Source organism: Neovison vison, chromosome 1, assembly GCF_020171115.1.
Source record: "Neovison vison isolate M4711 chromosome 1, ASM_NN_V1, whole genome shotgun sequence".
NCBI classification, from domain to species: Eukaryota; Metazoa; Chordata; class Mammalia; order Carnivora; family Mustelidae; genus Neogale; species Neogale vison.
Window position 1 is genome coordinate 240,978,271 of NC_058091.1, and position 19,422 is coordinate 240,997,692.

The window sequence follows — 19,422 nt, forward strand, 5'->3', positions numbered from 1 at the left end:
ACGTTGGTTTTCTATGTATTTTTTCCAGAGTTTCATTATGCAGATATAAGTAAATATTTGCTTAGTTTTTTAAACAGGAAAGTAGCATACTGTACACACTCTTCTGCATCTTTTTTTAAAGTCAGTTAACGTGTATTGGGAGTCTTAACTGGAATAGAGAGAGCATATTCTTTTGTTTTTACTGCATAGATCCCTGTTGTATGGACGCAGTGTTATGATTTATTTGATTTCTTGTTCTTGATCTCCACTTGAAAAGGTAATAGTGTGCCCCATTTTTTCAGAAGAGTCCTGGTTTATATCTCTTTATGTAATTATTAGTAGCTCCCCTTATCACTCTCATATGTATCCAGGTTTTGATGATTGATTATGTGGTAATTATTTATTGATGCACATTGGGTGGATTCTCTTCATTGCTTTTAGATTAGGAAGCAGCAACTCTTGAAAGGTAGTTTATCATACAGATTTTCATTCGTTCTTATAGGTCTTGGTTCTGATAATGTGAATTTCGAAGTTTTATTTTCTGGGTAGCCCATCTTTTGTTTAAGAGTTTCTGTACTGGGGATGCCTGGGTGGCTCAGCTGTCTTTGGATCAGGTCATGATCCCAGCATCCTGGGATTGAGTCCTGCATCGGGCTCCTTGCTCCGCAGGGAGCCTGCTTCTTCCTCTGACTCTGACTGCCGCTCTGTCTGCCTGTGCTTGCTCTCACTCTCTCTCTCTCTCTGACAAATAAATAAATAAAATCTTAAAAAAAAAAAAAAAGAGTTTCTGTATTGTTGGGGACTTTTCTGGATAAGTCTTTCTAATCGGAGTTGAGACCGTCTTTAGTTTTCCATGTTTTCTTCCTGTAAGCATTTATGTCGTCTGATTTTCACTCCCTCTTTCCCTTCCTCCCTTTTTCTTTTCCTTCCCCACCCCACCTTCCTCTTTTTATTCACCCATCAGGAACTTTTAAGGAAACAGTAACAAGACAAATTGCAGTTTGTAATGTGTTAAACTGAGGATGAAAACAGTGTGCATGTGTATACCCAAGCGGATAGAATTTGTAGCCAGAATCAGTGATCCATATTTTTCGAACTGCTGTCATATACAGCTCCTGACTTAAAAACTTGGTTAGAATAAAGAAGTAACACATCTCTTCAGAATCATTCTTGCTTTATAGAAAACGACAAGAAGAGGGCAAGGAGATTTTCCTTAAACCATTAATGTCTTTTGATGCCCATAAGAAATCCCATCTTTGGGGAATTGTGTGTCACTTCTTTCCCTGAAGTTTTAGTTGAGGGGTGCCTGGCTAGCTCATTTGGTAGAACATATGACTCTTGATCTTGGGGTTGTAAATTCAAGCCCTAAGTTGAGCATAGAAATTACTTTAAAAAAAAATAAAATCTTAAAAAAAAGAAATTATGTTTTAGTTTAGTGATTTATTTAGTTAAAATTAATGGCTGCTCAAAATGAAATAATGTACATACGTTTGTGTTACTCATTTTCTACATATCTAAGATGATTTGATTCGTAAGACAATAATGATGCAGATATGCCTTACTACTTATATCTTGATGACTCTGAAGTCTTCAGGGTATGCCTTGACTGTGTTTTATGTTGTGTAATTCTCTGATGTACAGTGGAATAACTCACATGTAATGCATTTGTGTTTTTATATTTCTTTAAGCACTAAAAAAATGTTAAAAAAACTTAACATATGTTGTGCTTTACATTAAATAGATTAGTGGTTAATTAACACCAGGACATAATGTTGAATTCTGTGAATTTGCCCATGGATAGAAAAGAGTATGTTAGGGGTCACTGGGTGGCTCAGTCAGTTGAGTCCAGTTTTTGATTTTGGCTCAGGTCTGGATTTCAGGGTCATGAGATCGAGCCCCATGTTGGGCTCTGTGCTCATTGTAAAGTCTATGTGTACCTATCCCTTTGCTTCTCCCACTGCTTTTGCCCTCTTTCTCAAATAAATAAATAAAATCTTTTAAAAAAAAGAGGATGTTAGTATATTGAGTAGAATGTACTCAATAAATGGGAGTAGTGCTGTGAGTTGTAGGAGACAGGGATGTATATTTAATATTTTGGCCCATGTTGCTAGTTACCCGAATCTGGTTTCTTACCTATTTTAATCACATTTCTGAACTATAAGTAGGTTACAGTAGTAGAGCAGATACCTTTCAGATACCTGAAAGCTTGCTTTCTTTAAAGCAGTTCTGATAACTTCAATTTGACTTGTGAGGCTGAAGTGATAGATATTGAGTGAAAGTAAAATTTCCTCAAACTTAGCACATTTTGGTTTTATTTTCAAATTGACCTAATTTAATTTAAATCCTCATATTTAAATCCCCTAATTTCTTATCCCCATATTTAAAGATATGGGTAGATCTGGCCCATCCCTGATTATTTTTCTTCTGATTTTGATATTTCAAGGAAGTAAAGTTAATCTAGGACTCTGTTCTGTTGGAATTTCATCCCACTGATGCAAGTATTTTGCTGCTAGAGCCTTTTCAAGGTGGTAGATATTTCTATTAATAGTGTGAGAGAGATGACTGGCTATGATGAATAGGGAGTGTTTGAGAAATGACCCAGAGTTGGTGGACAGGTTCTTTGTATGGGATCCCTACATGAATGCAAATTCAGTAGAGTGGTTTGAAGATGTAGGTGATAATTATGTTTCTTTATACATTTGAGAAGGCAGGTAGCAGCGTTCTCCACAAGCTGGAGTCTGGAGAGCAGGCATTTCACGAGGCCCTAGAGAAGGGAATTACAGCCAAAGAAAGAAGAGATGTAAGTATGGATGAGGATTTTCCATAAGTGGAGTGAGTGGTTTTCCATGAGTGGAGTTGAGGCAGTTGCATATGTAGGGCAGGTTCAGAATAATTTAGGAATAGATAGAGCACTGATAAGTAGAAGGTCAGGCTGATGAGGAGAGGATCAAGAATTTTTAAAGTATGGGGTGAGAGAGGGCATATTTAAGTTTTTAATACTTATTCTTACCCAAACTAATTTAGTCATTTCTTACTATAGGAAGTTATATTTGGAGGCCTGGGAGATGGGGGGAGGGGGGAAGAAAATCCCATTAGGCTACTTTTCATATTGTATCTTACTGAATGATTATTGGTGAAAATACTGAACAATGTCAGTTGGTTTACATAAAGCTTTTTGAATTGAATATAATGTATTCAAAGTAATTGAGTATAAGGTATTTGTAATTCCTAAGAGCCCTTGACTGTAGGTATAAACTAGTTTTTAAAACATCTACTGTAGCATGTTACAATAGCAGTACCTTTCTGCTGAAAATTTGTGGAATGAATATTCTCAGTTTAAATAGCCATCTTAAATAAAAAAATTTTTAATATACTATTTTGGTGCCCAAACCTTTATTGATCAGCCACAGTAATTCCCATTTAATACCTCTGAAAACAGTATTTTCTTGCCATTTTTTTTTCCTGCTTGAGTAGGTAGATGTTAAGTATATTTTTGAATTTCATTAATTTATTAAATACATCTGGGGAAAATGAAGGTTATTTTCCATGTGATTCCGTTTAAAAACTGATTTATCATATGAAATTTTGACCTTTGTATATAAATCTTACCGTTCAGTTAATAATCACTTACTGATTTTTAGTATTTTCATCATTGTTCAACATGATGGGGATAGACGAGGGTTAGCATTTAGAAGCACAGCAAATTTAGCTGAATCTGCTGCATATGCTTTATATATATGAAGTAAATGGTTCACAAGTTGAGGTCTTTAAGTATTATTGTTAGTAATGAATTTTTAGTGACCCAGATGACTAGTGACCTTGAGAGCTCCTGCTTTAGTTTGGTGGCAAATACTGTCTGTCTGTCTCAAAAAAGAAGTGATGTTACATGTAGAAACTAGGCTCTACACTATATTGAAATAACAATTCCAGTTACAATGATAGCTATTATTTATTGCTTAGTATGTATAGACACTGTAGAAGAGTTTGCATATATTATTTAATCCTTTCAACTAGCCTTATAAGGTAGGTAGTATGTATAGCATCTCCATTTTATTCATAGGCTTGGAGAAGTAAGTTGAGGGATAGTTAAGGGCACAGTAGGAATGTGAAATATATATCTTTCTGCCTTCCGAGTTTGGCTTTTAAGTACTTACTGTGTTACACTTGAAAGCAGGCAGTCTATATTTGTTGATTACAAGTGTGCTAGAATGCCACGGAGAAATTACCTATCTTTTGGTTAAAGTTTACTTTCTGAGGGTATTCTAGTAACTGTGTTTTGACTGTCGGGAGAGAGTACCTCTTTTACACACAGTGGTAAATTTATTTTAGGTATTTCCAGTGCATTTGGCTAGAATGGATAAAGGTATACTTTTACTGCTTAGTGTTTTCAATAATTAGTATTAAATTATAAAAGATGTTAAGATATTTTATGGCTACCTCTTCTTTGGGATAGCTTGACAAGTTATTTCTCATTTGGAAATATTTTGTGGGGGTTTTCCTTTTTCGATATTGTCTTTTTATTAGAATGATTGTTTACTTACGTAGCCAGTTTGATAATAGAAGACATTTTATAGCCCCTGCCAGAAAGAAAATTATAGCCTTGAGTTGTGTTTACTGGCCAAAACAATGAGTTTCCCCTTATAAGGTCCAGTCTCTTCATGAAAAATTCCATCTGAATCGTTTAGAAGTTAGCTGACCTTTTCTTTCTTTCTTTTTTTTTTTTAATTTGACAGAGATCACAAGTAGGTCGAAAGGCAGGCAGAGAGAGAGGAAGGGAAGGAGGCTCCCTGCTGAGCAGAGAGCCCAATGCAGGGCTCAATCCCAGGACCCTGGGATCATGACCTGAGCCTAAGGCAGAGGCTTTAACCCACTGAGCCACACAGGTGCCCCTAGCTGACATTTTCTAAAACATAGTTAACGCCTTAAGGCAAAATTTCTCTGCCCTTTTCTAGCACTTATACTATATTGAAATCATTTGCTAAATGCACCTGGAAATTGGAGAGGTTAGTTGGAAGTCTTCATAACTATTCAGTCTATAAAACTGATTGATTAGGAAATGAAGATTAATGTTAACTAACTGCAGTGTGCAGGGTTTTCATTGTTTACATTCTTACTCATATTCCTAGTGATACACTAAGGTAATCATAAGTTTGTGCTTTAAAGTGTTAAGTTTGGTTTGCGGTTTTCTTCTAATATGGGAGAGTGGCTATTGCTTAGTCTGTTAGGAAAATTGGTCCTGGGAAATGAAGTAAAAAATGAGTTGTGTTAAAATTTTCTTAGAATAGTATATCTTAGATAATGTCAGTTAACAGTTATATTAAATTTTGATTTTCAATTTCCTCTTATTTATATAGGTTAATGAACTTTCTGAGGAAGAAGAGGAAGATGAAAAGCTGGAACATATAGAAGAACTTCCAGAAGAGGGTGCAGAAAAATCAAGTGACATGGCAGAGGTGGTACAATTAAGGATGACTGAGAACATCCTGGAACCAAGTAGTGTTACAGCATCAACAAGGTAGTATTTCAGTTGAAAGAACTTTAGCTTTTGAACATTTTATTCTAGATGTAGATTCACTGAAGCACTGAATCATGCAAATTCTAGCACTGTGTGAAAGATTAGTTTGTGTATGGAGGCATCTGTGTAGCTCATTCAGTTAAGTATCTGCCTTCGGCTCACGTTATGATCCCGGAGTCCTGAGATGGAGCCCTGCATTGGGCTCCCTGCTCAGTGGGAAATCTGCTGCTCTCTCTCTTTCTGTTGCACTCCCCCTGCTCATGCATGCGCTTGCTCTCTCTTTCTCTCCCTTGCTTACTCTCTCTCAAATCTTAAAAAAAAAAAAGATTGAAGTGTGTATAAAAAAGAGCAATGAGAAAATTTTAAGCAAACCTGCTAAGAAACTTTCAAGTATTAGCCTTTATATTTCTCTCCCCCCCACCCTTTTTAAAAAGATTTTATGTATTTGAGAGAGACAGGGTGAGAGAGCACAAGCGGTGGGGAGCGCAACAGGGGGAGAGGGAGAAGCTGACTTCTCACTGAGCAGGAGCCTGACATGAGGCTCGATCCCAGGACCCCAAGATCATGACCCGAGCCTGAGGCAGACAGACGCTCAACCAACTGAGCCACCCAGGTGCCCCTAGTATTTAGACTTCTTTTTCAAAAGAAAACCTCTTACATTTATTCTTAAAGTTTGTTTTTATATTTTTAGTATGTTTTAGTTGAGTTGGATGAAATTTAAGAACCTTTGGAAATGGAATGATAGAGTGGTTGAATTGACTTGTATTTCCAACTTCTGGGCTAGAACTAGGTTGTTAGGCTGTAAGGAGAGAACTCTGATACATTAAGATAGTTCTTCCCAATCTTTTCATGTAGGAAGGGATAATATTCACATGGCATACTGTGTAAACTTCATAAATGTGGTAGGGTGGAGGCACTGTCTTAGTGCATAGGTGGAGTCATTGGATACACTGTTTAGGAAGCTTTATTTATTAAGATTTTATTTATTTGTCAGAGAACAAGCAAGTGCACAAGCAATGGGGGAGCAGCAGGTAGAGGTTTTGGATGATTGATTGCATGGAAGTTAAAAAAAAAAATACATTCTTTGATTGCCCACCATGGATGAAAGAAAAATAGGGAAAAATAGCCCTAGAATGCACAAGTCCTAGCATATAGGGAGCTATGTATAAATTTGTTTTATGGAATTAGTGGATACTGGAGATTGAACTTTCGGTAACTTGTAATGTTCTATTTTTTTGAGTTTTTCTGAGAGGTAGTTCATGAACATAGTATTAGGTATCTGCTCTATTTCTTTTCACAAATAGCTGTGGGAAAATATGTTAGACCCTAGGGAAATAAACCTTTAGTGATGGTTTAAAATACCCATTCTCACACTTCTTGTTTTCAAATGCTACATTCTTAAAAATTATTGACTCCAAAGACCTTTGTTAGTGTTGATTATACCGATGGGCATTTACCATGTTGTAAATTAAAAACAGCATGTTTGAGGCACTGGAAGTGGTTCTTTGTAGAGTTGTAGTTGGGAAGATGCTTATGTACAGCTATTTATGACTTAAGAGGTTTTTGTTTTTATGTGTTTTTTTTTCTTTGTTTTACCTAACAGTTTTTTGACTGATAAATTCCTCCTCCTTTGTTAGTTTTAGATCAGCAGTTCTCAGACTTGATCTTATAACCCCCTAACACACTTAAAAATTATTTAGGACCTGAAGAACTTTTCTTTTCGTTGGTTGTAATTATTGGTATTTACTATATTAGGAATTAAAACTGAGAAATTTATATATATTTATAAAGTAGCAATAAACCTATTACATGTTAATGTAAAATTTTTATTTTTTATTTTTATTTTTTAAAGATTTTATTTATTCATTTGAGATAGAGACAGAGAGAGCACAAGCAGGGGTAGAAGCGAGGGAGAGGGAGAAGGAGACTCCCTGCTGAATTGGGAGCTGGACATGGGGCTTAGTCCTAGGACCTGGAGATCACGACCTGAGCTGAAGGCAGACCTTAACCATGTGAGGCATGCAAGTGCCCCCTTAATGTAAAATTTTAAAATGTAACTGTGTTTTCCAAAATCTCCAAAAATCTTTTTAGTGAAAAATTTTTTAGTGGCTTGTTTTATATTTTTACAGATACAAGTGTCTTTAATGTCTGGCTTAGTAGATGAGAGCTGAATTCTTACATTTTCCTCTATATTGCATTTCTTGTGTTTGTTATTTTGGTTAAAGTATGTGAAGAAAATTTGCCATCACACCAGTATGTAGTTAGAAATAGAATATTCGTAGCCTTTTCAGGTAATTGTGTGTCCATTCTTCTTTGATAATAGGCCAAAAGATTGAGTAGCAGCTTCTTCAAAGTTATTTGTATTATGAAACTTGAAACCATATCTGTGTTTTTTTTCAGCTCTGATCTTTTGGTTTGTCTTGTGCTGTGATTATTTTATTTGTGCTTGATTTTGTAACTTGTTATGTTGGGCATTTAGAAAATGCAGTTTAAGGGAGTTAATTCAGCTCTTCCAAATGATGATACATTTTGTTACATAATATCAACAGTTCACATTCTTTAATATCACCATTGATTATATCAAAAGTGTCTTTTAAGTACTGGGACATTAATGAGTTCATGGTAAAAATAAAGGTTTTCCACAATTCAGATTTTTGCTGAAAACTCAAATTTTGTCAGTACTGTCACTTGCTTTTCTTGAAGTCTCAGTCTTACCCATTTTTGAGAAGATGTCTGCCACATATTCAGGTTGGAATAACCATAGTTTGTCAGCCTATCTCTCGACTGAAAATGGTGTTCTGTGATAAAACTTGACTCACAATTCAGACAAGATAGGCATTGTACTGCATTATGCAGCAGAAGTGTTTCATGTGTGCTTCCCATTTTGTGACACTAAATATTAAATGAAGTATACTCAGAGCTGAGATAAAACTAATAATTTTTACTGCTTCTTCATCAAGGACTAGTCCTCTATTAAAAAAAATTACAAGTAGGTGGTGGTAAAGAATGCAGTGGCCATGGTACAGTCTTATACGATTTACCTGAATTTATGCTAAGACGTCAGCATTTTTTTGGCCATTGATTTTGTATCATCATGCAAATGTCAGCATGGTGAAAAAGGCAATACTATGAAAATAGCTTTGGTCTTTTGGTTCACAGACCATCCTTTGACAACCGGTGGTTTAAATGTGTAGCGGTGGTGTTGATTGGTGTGTTCATTCATTCTTCCTCCTCTCCCTCTCTTTTCATTTCTTTCTTTCTTTCTCTCTTAAGATTTTATTTGAGAGAGAAAGAGTACACTTGCCTGTGCACAAGTGAGGGGCAGAGGAAGAGGGAGAAGCAGGCTCCCCATTGAGCAGAGAACCCCAGTGAAGGTCTCAATCCCAGGATCCTGGGATCCTGACCTGAGCCAAAGGCAGATACTTAACTGACTGAGCCATTGAGGCACCCCAACATCTGTTATTTCTTTGTATTGTTTGCTGTTAGTCATATTTTGTGACAGTTGACCTGACAGCAGAGAGGAAAAAATGGTGGGGTTTAGGTTTAAGTAGCTTAGGGTACACAAAAAGCATCAGTCTTATCCATGAGGTCCATGGAAATCTCAAGATCAGTTTCAAAGTGCCTTTAGAAAGCATAAAATGTGCTTTCTATCCACATATTTATCTGTTATTTAGCTTTGCTATTTAATTACACAGATTTTAGGGGAATTTTTACTTTTAAAAAACAGTTTTTAAAAGATTATTTTTTAGAAGATTATTTTATTATTTATTATTATTAATTAGAGAGAGAAAGCATGAGGTGGTGGGAGGGGTAGATGGAGGAGGGACAGGCAGAATCTCTGCTGACCAGGGAGCCCAGTGTGGAACTTGATCTCAGGACCCTGGGATCATGACCCAAGCGGAAAGGAGAGGCTCTAACCCACTAAGCCACCCAGGCTCCCCTAAATTTTTTTTTTTCCTTAAGATTTTATTTATTTATTTGACAGAGATCACAAGTAGGCAGAAAGGCAGGCAGAAAGAGAGGGGGAGGCAGGCTCCCTGCTGAGCAGAGAGCCCGATGTGGGGCTCCATCCCAGGACCCTGAGCCGAAGGCAGAGGCTTTAACTTAACCACAGAGCCACCCAGGCGCTCCAAGCACCCCTACCTTTAAAATATTTAAAGACAGGTGAGAGAATTCTGAATAAGTTCTTAACTTTTTTTTTTTAAATTTGTGCCTCATAATCTTTTACGTAAGCTTCAGGTTTAGGCAGATTTTAATTTATGCTCATGTTTACAGAAGTATATAGCAAAAAGTTAATTGGCATTATTATAGACTTCATTTATAGTTATCCCTCCCCCCCTTTTTTTTTTGAGAGAGAGAGCATGCACAGATGTGCATGTGTGAGTTGTGGATTGGGGAGCAGAGGGAGAGAGAGAATCTCTAGCAGGTTCCACACCCAGAGGAACCTGACTTGGGGCTTAATCCCATGACCCCATGGCCCCAAGATCATGACCTGAGCTGAAATCAAAAGTGGGATAGTTAACTGACGGAGTCCTCCAGACATCCCTACAGTTATGCTTTTAATGCCTTGCTAAAACTTGGGATTTAGAAATGGAAATTTCAATATTTTTTTTATGGGCTGTGGTGGGCTTTTTTTTTTTTTTTTTTTTTTTTTTAAAGATTTTATTTGGAGAGAATGAGCGGTTGGGTGGGGCAGAGGGAGAGAGAAAGAGAGAATGAGAATGAGAGGCAGACTCCCCACTGAGCAGGAATCCTTATGCGGGGCTCCATCCCAGGATCCAGAGATCATAACCTGAGTGGAAGGCAGACGCTTAATGAACTGAGCCACCCAGGCACCCTGGTAGGACTTCATTTTTGTGAGTTCATTGGTTACTGGTGGTTCTTTTTGATACAGAAAAGAAGATGTAGTGATTGAGGAAGAGCTCTGAGTTTAGGGTTTTGAGATTAGTCTCTCCAACTTCATTCTGTAGATGCCTTATTGCTAAGGAAATGGGCCTTTACTGGACTACAGATGCATGAAAAAAGTAGTCATAACTCTTTCCCTTTTCTTCCATCCATTGAATCAGATAGTTTGCAGAATATTCATTTGGTAGATTTTTATCAATTCACTGTGTTTTCATTAGTTGGGTTCCACTTAAGTGAAAGAGAATGTATTTTGGTGAAGTATCAGATATGTTGGGTGGAAAAGAGTAGAATTTATGCTCTGGTTCATAAGAAAGGTTTATTAAAGTGAAATTTCCTTTAAAGTACCAGAACATAATACATATTGATAGTTTCTCTTCTCTTCCCCTTGCCCTATAAATGATAAATTTAATATTTTTATTATTATTATTTTTTTGGTGGTCAGCAAAGCAAAGTTTATTGAGTGATAGAATACAAAGCTTCCAAAGAGGAGGGGGCCCCAAGAGGGTTGCCTGCATTTAATATTTTAAAGACTTGTAGTTGTTACAACTTAACTGACAGAAATAGCAAGGAATCTTTCTCCCTTTTTATTCTTGTCATAGGTAGAGGATGTTCCCAAGTTGTTGGGGAAGGTGAAGAAAGGGTTTTTGCTTTTGGCTTGAAAGGGATATATGATTTTTGTTTACATAAATTTGCTTTTTGAAATTACCATTTTTTTAAGATGATAATTTTGGTGTGGTTTTGGCATAAATTATATGGAAATCATCCAAATTTTAGATTAGAAAAATTTACCACTAGAGTTTTTCCAAATATGGAAAATAAATGAACAGTAGTGGTACTATACCTATTATACATCTGTTTTATCAGTTTCATAACATATTCTTTTTATTTTATTTTATTTTATTTATTTTTTTATTATTTTTAAAAATTTTTTTATTTTTTATAAACATATTCTTGAATAGTATAGTTTCATAACATATCCTTGAATAGTATAGTATGACTAATGAAAACAAACAGATTGGTTTTTCTGCTTTAAATTGGATTAGGCTGAAATATTCTTATAAAAGTTACATTCTTATAGAAGTTCTACCCATATTCAAAATTTCATGCCCTTTTCCTGTGTCCTGCAAAGTTGCACAGACTTGGGAAGAAATTTGTAGTTTCTGGATGAGGTCTTTCCTTGTCAGTAGTGACCTCATGTTGCAGCCTGCTTCCATTTAGACTACAGCTCTAATAATTGCTCAGCAGTTTTTATAAGCCCATCACCAACCTTCATGGTGTTTGAGGTCTCTCTATCTGCTGTTATTTGTTGGGAGATGCATTGGATTCATAATGGCTTGCAGAGCTCTGTTGCACACGTAAAATGATCTGTTTCAGATTTAATTGAAGCAGAGTTGCAGTACTGTTACTGAAGTGTTATTTGTAACATCAAATTTGTCATTGGGAGATTGAAATAATAGAATTTCCCTATGATTACTGTATTTGAATTACAAAATCTTACAATTGGAATAAATGGCTGCAAGATTGATTTTATGTAATGTTCTCAAGAGGATTATGTGATGGTAGGCAGAATTAAAAGTAGAATTAACAGGGAGAAAAAGGTCAGAGAATGACTATAAACTTTAAACATTATACTGGACTGATGACTTTAAAATATGCATGACCCTTATAATTTATTGTTGGTTCTCTTAGTCTGTCTCCTTCCAGGGGGGTTTAGTGAAAACAGTTAGCATAAACATGGTCTCTATGGCATCTGTCTATGTAGTATGTAAGTAATTTGACCTTAAATTTGTCAGCAACTGTTCTTTTTTTTTTTTTGGAAGGTTTAGTTATTTATTTGACAGAGATCACAAGTAGGTAGAGAGGCAGGCAGAGGGAGAGGGGGAAGCAGGCTCCCTGCTGAGCAGAGAGCCTGATGTGGGACTTGATCCTGGGACCCTGAGACCATGACCTGAGCCGAAGGCAGAGGCTTAACCACTGAGCCACCCAGGCGCCCCAGAAGTTTTTTTTTTAATATTTATTAATAATAATTTATTCACCAGGTACCATGTGTTCTATATGCCAAGTCACAGCAAAGATAATGTTATTGCTTAGCTTACAACTCCTCAGTGGCTTCCCATAGCCCTGAGGATCAAGTATATATCTTAATTGCACTTTCAAGATCCTTGATAATCTTGTTCCTGTGAACAAAGAACAAATCTTGTTCCTTGTACCCTCCTTCCATAACATTTTATGCTCTGTTCCTTCATAGCATCATGAGCCTTTACACATCTTCTGCTTTCTGCTTGGAAATCATACCCTTGCTTTAACTTCCTTCCAGAAGCCTTTCCTTCTTCCCCAAGTCTGAAATGGATCCCATTCTAGAATCTCCTAGAGCCCTCTGTACGGAAGTATTTTTCTTAGGTCTTTATTAATCAGAACTCATATCCTTTTGATAACCTATGCTATTTGTTGCTGATACGAATGGCATAACTATTGACAAATAATTTTTGCAGATAAGTATTAGCCATGGTTTGTGCATAAGTGCTTTTTTACCCAAGGAAATTGACTGTATTCTGAAAATATAGAATAATTAAATTCTTTGAAAACCAGATCAGTCCTTTGTCCTTTACAAGCTCAGAGAATGAAGTTGTACAGTCAGCTTTGTAGTATGAATGACAATCTGACTTAAAAGTACAAAATCTGGGCGCCTGGGTGACTCAGTGGGTTAAGCCACCGCCTTCGGCTCAGGTCATGATCTCGGGGTCCTGGGATCGAGTCCCGCATCAGGCTCTCTGCTCAGCAGGGAGCCTGCTTCCTCCTCTCTCTCTCTGCCTGCCTCTCTGCCTACTTGTGATCTCTCTCTGCAAATAAATAAATAAAATCTTAAAAAAAAAGTACAAAATCTATTTATTTGATTTGTTTACTGTAGCTTCTTGGGGTGGGAAGAATATTGAAAGGAACTGTTTGATTGTCGCTGCATATTTTTGGGAGCTAAGGGACCTTTACGATATTAAGGGACCTTTACAATATTATTAAAAAGGGGTAGAAACCAAAAAGATTAATTCCTCTGCCTATTCATCCAATATAAGATCGGTAGAACTTTTCCTCTTTTTGGCTCTTTTGGATAACTGGAACATTTTATGAAAATTTAGTTATTTTGAAAGGTGGAAATATATCTAGCAACTTGAACTTCTTTAACTTATTAGTATGGGTAAGAGTTATCAGTTTTTTTTATCACTGATAAAAAAAATGGTAGACTTTTGGGGCCTACCTCAGATTTAGGGAGGGCCCTAGAACTCTATTCTTTAAAAGCTTTTTTAAAAAATGGAAAATAAGTCATACATGCAGAAATAGGCATAAAATAAATGTATAGCAAAACCAAGTTAGTCAAAGCATCTGTCTACGTGTATTACCGCCAACTCGATCTACAAGTAAACACCAATAGCACCCCAGTAAGTCTCAGAATCCTGATCTCGACCCACCCTCCCAACTAAAGGAAACCACTATGTTGACTTTTTTTTTCAATACATAGCCTTTTAAAACATTTTTTTCTTATAATTTAAATTCAGTTGACATATAGTATATTATTAGTTTCAGAGGTAGGGTTCAGTGATTGTATTTAATACCCAGTGCTCATTACATCTTGTGCCCTCCTTAATGTTCATCATCCAGTTACCCATTGTCCATTGCCCCTCCTGCTGAGCAACCCTCAGTTTGTTTCCAGTGACTAGGAGTCTCTTATGGTATGTCTTCCTCTGATACCCTCTTGTTTTATTTTTCCCCCTCTTCCCACATGCTCCTTTGTTTTGTTTCTTAAATTCCACACATGAATGAAATCATATTATAATTATCTTTCTCTGATTGACTTATTTTGCTTAGTATAATACCCTCTAGTTCCATTTGCATTGTTGCAAATGATAAGATTTCCTTTTTTAAAATTAAATTAAAAAATTTTTTAAAAGATATTATTTATTTGAGATAGAGTGAGAAAGCATGAGTTGGGGGGAGGGGCAGTGGGAGAGGGAGAAGCAGGTTTTCCACTGAGCAGGGAGCCTAATGTGGGGCTCAGTCCTAGGATCCTGGGATCATGACCCACGTTGAAGGCAGACGCTTAACCCACTGAGCCACCCAGGCGCCCCTGTATATATACCTCTTAAGAAGCATAGTCAAGGGGCGCCTGGGTGGCTAAGTGGGTTAAAGCCTCTGCCTTCAGCTTGGGTCATGATCCCAGGGTCCTGGGATCGAGCCCGCATTGGGCTCTCTGCTCAGAGGGGAGCCTGCTTCACCCACTTCTCTCTGCCTGCCTCTCTGCCTACTTGTGATATCTGTCAAATTAAAAAAAAAAAAAAAAAAAAAAGCACAGTCATGACAGACTATTTCCATCACCCAACAGTTGGGCCCCAGACTGCCACTGATCTGCTTTCTGTCATTGTATAGATAAGTTTAGCCTGTTTTATAGTTTCATGTAAATGGAATCTCCTACAGTAGGTAGTCTTTTGTGTCTGGCATCTCTGCTTGGCATAAGGTTGAGATGCATGTTGCATGTTTCAGATGTTTGTGCCATTTATTTATTTATTTTAAAAATATTTATTTATTTTCAAAATTTTGTTTATTTATTTGACAGAGCACAAGCACAGAGGGAGAGGGAGAGGCAGGCTCTTGGCCGATAAGGGCCCGTTGTGGGGCATGATCCAGTACCCTTGGATCATGACCTGAGCCAAAGCCAGGCGCTTAAGCAACTGAGCCACCCAGGCGCCTCTTTGTGCCTTTTATTTAAAAAAAGTACTGAGCGTATTCTATTGTAAGGGATGTCCCACACCTTGTGTCTGCTTTCACCTGTTTGGGTTGATACCTTTGTTTGGCTGTTGTGAATAAAGCCTCTGTGTTTGTGCAAGTCTTCCAGTGGAATTACGCTTTCACTTCTCTTGAGTAAATACCCAGGAGTACAATCGCTGGCTTATTTGCTAGGTTTTTAAAGTGCTAAACTGGTTTCTAAAGTGATTGGGACGTTTTAAATTTCCAGCGTCAGTATAGGAAAGTTCTAGTTGCTTCACATCCCTTTCTTACCAGCACTTTGATTTTACTTGTAAACATTTTAGTGGTATCCACATCTTATTGTGGGTTTCAGTTAAACTTTTAATTGTGGTAAAAATGAGGATGTTATCTATATTTTCATAATTATCAGTAGATACCGTGGTGCAGAATTTGCTAAGGAAGGCCTATTAATGGTACAGTGAATGAAGTAGTATGATTTTAGTATCGATTTTGCCTTTTTTGTAACTTGAGAACATCCTCTAGTAGTAGCATATTGCTTTTACTTCTGGGAAGGAATACAGAGTACGCATTGAGCCCTTATACTATCCTAGATGAGGTTGTTTTGTTGAGGGTAGTGGTCTACATTTTTCCCTTGAGCCCTGGAATATAGGTCAGTGTTTCTCCAAGTGAGCACCAAATGAAGTAGTTGGCAACACACACACACGGGTATGTTTATATTTTTTTGGTGTGAAAAATAACTTTTTATTTATTTATTTATATATTTATTTATTATTATTTTTTAACATTTTATTTATTTGACAGAGAGAAATCACAAGCAGGCAGAGAGGCAGGCAGAGAGAGAGGAGGAAGCCAGGCTCCCCGCGGAGCAGAGAGCCCGACGCGGGGCTCCATCCCAGGACCCTGGGATCATGACCTGAGCCGAAGGCGGAGGCTTTAAACCACTGAGCCACTCAGGCGCCCTGAAAAATAACTTTTTAAAAAAGATTTTATTTATTCATTTGAGAGAGAGAATGAGAGACAGAATGTGAGAGGGAGGAGGGTCAGAGGGAGAAGCAGACTCCCCACCAAGCAGGGAGCCTCATAACGGGATTCAATCCCAAGACTCCAGGATGATAACCTGAGCTGAAGGCAGTTGCTTGACCAACTGAGCCACCCGGGCATCCCCAAAAATAAATTTTTTAGAAAATTAGAATCCTTCTCTGCCAGATACGAACCTAAAACTTGGTGTTTGTTCCCCTGATTATGTCAAGGTAGTGCAACTGTGGCAGTTTTCAACACTTTTTGTAGTACTTAGTACTGAAAAGTTTTATACCTAATGTCTTTCTTTGATTACAGTGCCCATTTATCTCCCATCAGCATCTTACCAGCCTCTGCGGAGTAAGTAGTATACTTGTAGAAGACCTTTTTTTTTTTTTTTAATTTAAAAATATTACTTCACTGTAGAAATAAAAATCATGTATTTATTAAATAAAAACATGTTTAAAAATTGTGAATTTATTGTGCTTACCTTAGGGGAAGGATTGTACATAAGGGAGTGAAACTAATTAATATTTTTATGTACTGCAGTAGGAACAAATGAAGAAGGAATGCATTGCCTAATATATGAAATAAAGATTGAACTTTCTTCAGATGATTTTTTTGGTCTTCTGAAATGATTGAGAAATGTCATAGATCTTTTTTTATTAAGTTTTCTTTGAGAAGTAAACTTCATGTAACAAATGTTGACTCATGTAACAAGAGTTTCTTTGATTTAGCTGAATGTTGACAAATTATTTTGCTTTATACATGTAGCTTTAAAAAATCTGCTTAAATGGTTTTTCTATAGAGGAGCAAGGAACGAATTACTGGGACAACTGATCTTTCCCACCTTAGTAGTAATAGTGATATGGTTGATTTGTATGATAATTTCTTTTAAAAAATTTAATCCATTATCATGTATTCCTTTTATGTGTTTCTTTTTTTACTCTGGTTTACCCATTTAAATGCCCTGATAATTTGTTTTATTACTCACGTTTTAACATTTGTAATTATGTGGCCAAATACGCAGTTAGGGTGACTACTTGTCACTAACATATGTTCTGTTTTATAGCATTTTAGAAAGAACAATTAGAGCAGCTGTGGAACAGCACCTTTTTGATCTGCAGAGCAGCATAGATCATGATCTTAAGAATTTACAACAGCAGAGTCTGGTGTGTAATAATGAAGCAGAAAGTTTTAATTGTGATGGGGAAGGATCTAATAACCAGTAAGAAACTTTTTATAATGTTTCACTATTATTTTTTAGAAATATAAAATTGTTTTAATTGTTTTATCTTTTAAAAACCATAATTTACTTAAATAATGGGATATTGGGGATTTCTGAAAGTGTGTGTGGAAAGTGACTTTGTATATATGTTGCATATATTCACTTAACATTGAATATCTAAATTATCCATTACGGTAGTAGACATTAAATCCAGTACTGCCAGGTTTTCCTCCCTGAGCATCAGTTGAAGTAGTGAGCTTACCTCACTATGTTGTATGAAGAATAACATTAGAAAAATGAGACTCATACTGTGTGCTCACACCATGAGAGACATGAAATGGTCTAGACAGCTAGGTGCAGGGAGAACAGATTGGCATCACTCATGTTGCATTTACTCATTGAGTGAAACGGTGAACAGAATCATCCTTTGCTATTAAATTTTAGGCCAGCTACTACCCTGCTGCCCTCCCTACATACTCTTTTTTAATAGTTTAGCTGTTAATAGTCGAATTTTGTATTAGTTTAAAGTACCTATGTGTGCTCTGTGATTTGTGATTTTCTTCCACTCTTCATCTGACTTGTTACCTTTAAGTGGATGAAAGGCCTTATCTCCTTACCTCAGCTCTGCACTTGACGGATATATAGGTGCCTTTCTTTGAGACCATAATACAGTGATTTTATGGTATTTAGTTACCAGATTTTATTTGGAGGACAGATGAGAAAGATGGATCCAAGTTTGGAGGATTCATAGGAGGTTAAAAAAAAAAAGATTATTATGTAAAGTGTTTTTTCCTTTCTTTTCTTTTGTATTTTTTTTTTTGAGGAGTTAGTTTTTTTTTTTTTAAAGGCTAAGTTTGCGTAGTACACTAGAATAGCTATTAAATATGAACTGAAACTGAAAAAAATTAATGGATCTGAAAACCAGTGGTTGCAATATGTTTATTTTAGAAATACCATATTGTACAGCTGCAGGTGTGCTGTGTATCTGAATAGATAGATGGCACCACTAGCCTGTGCAGCTCTATGGCCCTGATTTGAAGGCATGATTAGAACTGATAAAACTGGGTTAACATAGGGACTATTTGGGCTGAATATGAAGGAAAAAAGCAGCATCTGAAAAAAAAGATAATGTAACTAGAAGTTGGAAATTGTGGAGAACTGTTTCAAAGGTTATAATTAATATACATAGATTCCTTGGTGTTTGTCTTTAGCTTAGCTAGAGATCCTGAAACCCATGCCCATGCTCAATCTTATTTTTATCTCTGGGAAAGTAACTCATGTTCCTTCATTGATGGTGGTATTATCTCTGTAAACAAAAGCCTGCTGCAGTATTTTGCATATTCTGAATTATGTAACATGAAAAAATCTGAAGTAGGAAGCTGTGCCTATCATGCTTATTAATAAGGTGTTGGACATTATCACGTCTAGTGCTAGACTTATATTTTAATTGGAACAGTTCATTATCATTATGTAACATGAAAAATCTGAAGTAGGAAGCTGTTCCTATCATGCTTAATAAGGTGTTGGACATTATCACATCTAGTGCTAGACTTATATTTTAATTGGAACAGTTCATTATAATTGAAGAGTATGCATTTGTAAGGGAAATTATTTTGACACATAAATTATTCTTTCAGCCATTCATTTGTTTTTGAAAATTTTCAGAGAGAATAACAAACAAAGTAGTTTGAATTCCTAGAGAGACAAAGATAAACTGAGTGTGTTTAATAATGTGATTTGGCAAAATAAAGAAAGTGAAGTTTTATGAAAAGGACACATTTTCTTTAACAAGTGAAAGTTTCAGATCCTTATTGATACTTATTTATTTAAAAGGCATTACATATTTAACATATGGCCTGATCCGGTTTTTTAATCTTCATTACTAGGGTTGATATTGCTGATGATATTATTAATGCCAGTGAAAGTAACAGAGACTGTTCAGAACCTGTGGCTAGTCCTAATTTAGACAATGAAGTTATGCAGCAAGATTTTGTATTTGAGGATGAAGAAAATAACCAGGTAA

General features: G+C 36.3%; 1 protein-coding gene across 4 annotated transcripts in view; it reads left to right on the plus strand.

Moving 5' to 3' along the window:
- Positions 1 to 19,422, plus strand: part of FAM13B (family with sequence similarity 13 member B) — a 75,437-nt gene that overhangs the window by 23,468 nt on the left and 32,547 nt on the right. For 2 of the 4 annotated variants that reach the window (XM_044226870.1, XM_044226876.1), the window contains exons 7-11: positions 2,687 to 2,779; positions 5,334 to 5,494; positions 16,490 to 16,531; positions 17,244 to 17,399; positions 19,286 to 19,418. In XM_044226870.1, the coding sequence (XP_044082805.1) occupies positions 2,687 to 2,779; positions 5,334 to 5,494; positions 16,490 to 16,531; positions 17,244 to 17,399; positions 19,286 to 19,418 (585 nt within the window). The remainder of the gene's footprint in view (positions 1 to 2,686; positions 2,780 to 5,333; positions 5,495 to 16,489; positions 16,532 to 17,243; positions 17,400 to 19,285; positions 19,419 to 19,422) is intronic. The other 2 variants (XM_044226885.1, XM_044226894.1) reach the window with 1 other exon arrangement.